Source organism: Lithobates pipiens, unplaced genomic scaffold (assembly GCF_037356315.1).
Source record: "Lithobates pipiens isolate NorthernLeopardFrog02 unplaced genomic scaffold, aLitPip1_a1.2 Scaffold_13, whole genome shotgun sequence".
Lineage (NCBI taxonomy): Eukaryota > Metazoa > Chordata > Amphibia > Anura > Ranidae > Lithobates > Lithobates pipiens.
In genome coordinates this window covers 235,632,051-235,638,212 of record NW_027507718.1, presented here as the reverse complement: position 1 = coordinate 235,638,212, position 6,162 = coordinate 235,632,051, and the positions used below count along the sequence as shown (strand labels likewise).

Genomic DNA, 6,162 nt, shown 5'->3' with positions numbered 1-6,162 from the left:
TGTGATTTAAATCGACGTGATTTAAATCAAATCCACCCTGGTTAACACCCAGTGTATAGGTGTTCAATGGTACCCCATGGCCAAGGCACACCTGCTGTTCAGAGAAAGGCATGCATGTGTTCTTTATTGCAAGCGTTGCATGGTGCGCTAAAAATAAGGCAGGTAAATTTTTTGGACAAATTATATTTAAATGCCACTTGGGTTGTCTTGCCTAAAAAAGGTCAGACTGTAGGCCCTGAGCATATGAACCAGATCAAATTTATGACACAACAACTGAATATTTTTGCATCCAAAGAAATATGGCCTTGGGAAGGAACAGTAACATTTTTGAACATATGGTTGCAGCAATAGAAGATCTACATTATGACACTGTTTACAAAAATGTATAAAGGCAACTTTAATTTTAGAATAATTTTGCAAATCGAACATCACTACTAGTGTAATGCCATTCCACAGTGAACAAAAATATTTAATAAATAGACTTCTATATATACACATATTTAAATTTCAAAACAATGCATATTATTTACACAGGACACAAAAATATTTTTTTTCGCAGAAAATGTGCAGATTTGTATGCAAATACCATTTGGCACCTCAACAAAATAACTTACTAGGTGTAATACTTACTAAACCTAGGCATATGTATCAAGACTTTGAAAAGGAATACAGTTAAAAAGAATTGCCAAGTTACTACACGTAACAGCCACAAATTGTCACAAAAGCACAAGTGTAGCTTCAGTGCAACCTTCATTTCATCACATTGTGCCAAACCCAAAGTACATTTCTATACTTTATAATCGGTCTGCTGGCACTCAGGTCTAATTGCCTGGAGCAGCGATTTAAAAGAATCCAGAGAGATCAGTCTTGTTATTAAATGTTAATTCCAATCCATAAGGAGTGTTTACATGCAGTCCACCACATTATTTGATCCAAGACCAATGTCCCGAATCTGAGTACACAGACAGGAACAGACAGCCACTCCTGCACCAGCCCTGCAGTGAGCCACAGAGCCAACCAGCTCCCACCTATTGACAAAAAAAATAAAAATAAGAATTACTAAAAGAGGATGCACTATCAGGACAACAAGCAATTTGGTGAAATATGCAATACCAGGGATGTCGTAAATTATGAGAAAACGCATGATGTTTAACCACTTACCCACTGGGCGCTTAAACCCCCTTCCTAACCAGATCAATTTTCAGCGTTTGGTGCTCTCAACAGAGCTTTCTTTTGGTGCTATTTAATCACCACTGGGTTTTTTTTTTTTTTGCGCTACAAATCAAATAAACACTGAAAAGTCTGTAAAAAAATTATTTGTTTCTGTTAAAATGTATTGCAGAGTGCTGGCAGAGTATTGCAGCAGAGTGCTGGCAGAGTATTGCAGCAGAGTGCTGGCAGAGTATTGCAGCAGAGTGCTGGCAGAGTATTGCAGCAGAGTATAGGATATTATTGCTGCCGAGTACGGCAGTTTATGGGCACTGAGCAGCGCTGTGGGCTGGATCTGAACTAAAGCTTTCCATTTATTCTACACACTCACCTCACTGTCCTCATAGCGGATTAAAAAACTTCTCCTTTACTTCTGTCTTACTTCCTGGATATTGACTTTAGATCATGACACAGGAAGGAGTTAACCAGCTGACCTTATTAATACACATACACACACACACACACACACACACACATCATCTACTCTTCTACCTACCCAGCCACTTCCAAGTGCACATTTTTTTAAATGAAATGCAATCAATCGGTGATCACTGTTCTCACTAAATACAAAAGGCATTGATTTTTTTTCTACCTTAAAGTGGTTGTAAACCCTTACAGACCACTTTTATCTACAGGTAGATTAATGCTTACCTGTAGGTGCAAGAAATATCTCTTTTCGCAAAAGACAGGCACCGCTGTCTAAGGGACATGCGCCGTAAACAGTGGCGCGCAGGCGCACTGAGTGTTCCGCTGCTAACTGCAATCATGCCGTTAGTGGCGGCTCCTGCACGCATGCACGGGAATGACATCATCGTGGCTCTGGCCAATCACAGCGCCGGAGCCATGATACCCAGAAGGAAGATGGACGCTTCATGGAAGAGGGGACAGTGGTGACATCACTGCAATGCATAGTAGCCCATTATGCTTTGCCTTTGCAGGCAAACAAAGAGGAAGTAAAACCCATCAGGGTTTACTTCCTCTTTAAACTTTCATCTTGCATAGATCATTCATTTGGCAGAGTGTGCCGAGTGAGCAGATAATAGCTTATGGGGATAGAGCTGTAGTACTTTTAAAAACAAACAAAACGTATGTCTTGGTTTCTGTAAAGCTCACCATACACTAGACAATATGTACAACCTCCTTTAGAACTACCATCAAGTACAGTATGTAGTACAAGGGCCTGCCTGATTGGATACAAAGTGAATGGATCGATAGGTGGGTCCTATTCCATAGTTTTGGTAAATCTAAAAAGGAAAATTGTACAGAGAGTTTGTACAATCAATTTGCATAGTGTATGGCCAACTTTATCCACTTCCCGACCGGCGCACACTGATGTACGTCGGCAGAATGGCACGGGCAGGCATACTGGCGTACAGGTACGTCCAATCTTAAATGCCGCCCTGCCATCGCGAGCGCGCCGTCTCACGGGCGGCTGCACTGGGAGATGCCGTTGTAAACAGCATCTCCCCGTTCTACCTAGCAACAAGTGATGCTGATCTCTGCTCCATGTGTTTGGAGCAGAGATCAGTGTTCACTAAAAGAAAGCCCAGCCCCCCACAGTTAGTAACACACCCCTAGGAACACTTAACCCCTACACTGCCACCCACTGGTTAACCCCTTCACTGCCAGTGTCATTTACACAGGAATCACTGCATTTGTATAGCAGGGAATAAATGTAATACATACACACATACATTGTATATATATATATATATATATATATATATATATATATATATATACACACACACACACACACACACACACACACACACATATATACAAGATTGTAAGCTCTAACGAGCAGGGCCCTCTGATCCCTCCTGTATCGATTCGTATTGTAAGTGTACTGTCTGCCCTCATATTGTAAAGCGCTGCGCAAACTGTTGGCGCTATATAAATCCTGAATAATAATAATAATAATACATATAAACACACACACACACACACACTAAAAGAATGTGGTTGCGCACCCTCATAGTTGGGGATGTAGTCATGTTCAGAATTAAAAGGGAAGTCCTTTTTTTCTTTTTAGATTCATACTTGGCTCGGTGGATGCAGCATCGGTTTGATGCTGCTTCTGTCCCCCGGCGCCTCTGCACTGGGAACTAGGTGATCGAACATTGTCACAGCTCTCTGCTCTTCTCCATCCTTACTCATTGGAGAGGCTGAGCGGGGTGTCAGTCCTAGCGGATCCAGATTCCCATTGTCAGGATGAGACACAGTATTTGGACTGAGCCCTGTGCTGAGTGTGTATATATATATATATATATATATATATATATATATATATATATATATATATATATATATATATATATATATATATAGTGATCACAGATGGATTGCATTTCATTTAACAAACATGCACCTGGAGGTGGGTAGGAGGGTAGATGATTAGATGCTGGGTGTGTGTTAATGAGGCCAGACCTTAGTCTGTCCATGAAGTAAGGCAGAAGTAATGGAGAAGGGTTTTTAATCAGCTATGAGTTATGTGTAAAAAAAGGAAAGCTTTCTGCAAAAGTAGTACATTAATGCTATATTGGTACATAAGGGAGATGGAATTTAGAAGAAAGAGAAACCAAAAAAGTGAAAAAAATATAGGTGAACTTGCCCTTTAAATACTGGCCTATTAAAAAAAAAAAAAAAAAAAAAAACTAAAAAAGGCCAAGATTGGATAAAAAAGGCTTTTGAAACATTAACCGTTAGGCACCATCTACCTCTATATCAGTTGCTGCTTTACTTCCCATCATCACCTCCAACACATGGGACCAGAGCCCAGGCAGATTACTCTGCTGCATATGCAAACTGGTAAGAGCATTTAAAGACCTTTAATATTCACTCTACATGGACATCACAGTAAAAAGTGGTATCTGGTTTTGTCAAGTCCTAGTGCTAGCAATGGAAAATTTGAAATGCTAAATACACAGTCTCAGTTACACTTATGCAAAATCACCTGTTCATAATTGGGTCATAGCACTCCACAGTGTTCAGATATGAATTTCCATTATGACCTCCAACTGCATATATTTTTCCCATTAGTGCTGCTATGCCGACCCCTCCTCTTGGGGTAGTGAGTTCTGCAACATACTCCCATCTGTTGGTATGAGGATCATATTTCTCTACAGAACTCAGAGGGGCATTGTCATCAAATCCACCTTCAGAAAACATTGTACATTGTGAATACGTTACTGCACACAGAACATAAATCTTCACACACACACAAAAAAAGGATGCATTACTGTGAATTGACAATTGGGTTCCTAAAAAGTGAATAGGATTTTTGTAAACAAAACCCACAACAGCCACGTTTTACTTACCTGTTCTGTGAAGTGGTTTTGAACAGAGCAGCCCGATTCCTCCTCTCAGTTCCCGTGTCAGCGCTCCTGAGCCCTTCCTCCAGCCGAGTGCCCCCAGAGCAAGCAACTTGCTGTGGTGGCACCTAAGCAGGCTCGTTCCCAAGCTGCAGCTCTGCATGTCCATTCACACACAGAGCCATGGCTCGGCCCCGCCCCCTACCGATTGGCTCACTGGCTGTGGTCAGACAATGAAACGTGAGTCCCCGGAGAGCCTAGACTCTTGTGCACATCGCTGGATGGGGCTTAGGCAAGTATTAGAGGGGCTGCTGCACACAGATTTTTTACTTTCTTGTATGTTGGTATGAATGTAAAAAAAACCTTGAGCCTTTAGAACCACCAATTTCTTTTTTCTTGTACACAGTTGGGTTATGGTATAGGATTGGACACTGGCAAAACAAAAAGGGCAGTCCTGGATAACCCCTCTTGCGCCCAGCATACTTTTATTTTACTTTAAAGTTTTGTAACAAGCAGTATCAAGAGCATGATCACGCAAGGGCGCAGGAAGTCATAACTTTGGAAAATCAGTCCAACTGTGGGGTGGGCAAGAGAACGAAATGCTAACAGGCCCACAAAAATAATCCCAGCAATGGGGACTGCCAGCAACTCAGAGCTGCTTAAAGGACCTTGCTACGAAATGTTAACAGAAAGCCAGGTGGCAGCCTTGTAATTCTGAGAAACAGTAGATTGATATCAAAGGGCCCATGAAGCACTTACAGATCTAGTAGCTTACACCCTGCAGGAAAGGGTGGCACCTTATTTTTGAGACCATATGCTTGAATAAGGTGGTCTCTGAACTACAGGAAGAGTCCATCTTTCTAAAGAAAGGCATGGTTGCAAGAGGTTGTTGAAAGACAAAATGAAGCAAGTCCTGGACCTCAAACGCCACCTTAGCCATGTGCAAGATTAGAGAGGGCTCTTTACAAGATATGACCCATCAGCTCAAATCTCAACCTGCAGACATTATAGCAAGAAGAAATGCTACATTATGGGCAAGAATGCAGTGGAAAGTGGAATATCCCAGATTGGCTACATTCCATATCTTGGAGTACCGTATTTTTCGGACTATAAGGCGCACCGGATTATAAGGCGCACTAGCAACGACCGGCTGATAAAATGGGATATTTCCATATATAAGGCGCACCGGACTATAAGGCGCACTGGATTATAAGGCGCATTTAATGAAACAAAACTCTGATGCGGTACTGTAAGTCAAATTTTATTCAACTCTTTAGCAATAACCATAAAATGGTCTATAACAATAACTCTTAACACTGTTCAGTTAAATACAAAACCAGACACTCACTTTTTCACTTTATTCTTCTCCCGCAAATCCATCAAATTCTTCATCTTCAGTGTCTGAGTTTAACAATTGGGCGATTTCGGCATCAAGCACGCCCGTATCCCTCTCATCATTCTCATCAGTATCCGAGTCAGTCTCGTTGCTGTCATCGGTACCGGTACTTAGCTGTTCAGTGATAATTCCGGACTTCTTGAAAGCTCGGATTACACTGGTGACTGATACCTTCGCCCAGGCATCCACGATCCACTGGCAGATAGTGGCGTAACTCGCCCGGCGTTGCCTCCCTGTGTTGGT

The 6,162-nt window shown here is 41.7% G+C and overlaps 1 protein-coding gene across 3 annotated transcripts in view; it reads right to left on the bottom strand.

The window, feature by feature from the left end:
* Window positions 1–372: 372 nt before the first annotated feature.
* The window catches only part of KLHL8 (kelch like family member 8), a 131,766-nt gene continuing 125,976 nt past the window's right edge, over window positions 373–6,162 (bottom strand). For all 3 annotated transcript variants that reach the window (XM_077476364.1, XM_077476363.1, XM_077476362.1), the window contains exons 9-10: window positions 4,166–4,367; window positions 373–1,028 (exon numbers count right to left, since the gene is read on the bottom strand). In XM_077476364.1, coding sequence (XP_077332490.1) covers window positions 905–1,028; window positions 4,166–4,367 — 326 coding nt within the window. In that variant the 3' untranslated portion in view covers window positions 373–904. The remainder of the gene's footprint in view (window positions 1,029–4,165; window positions 4,368–6,162) is intronic.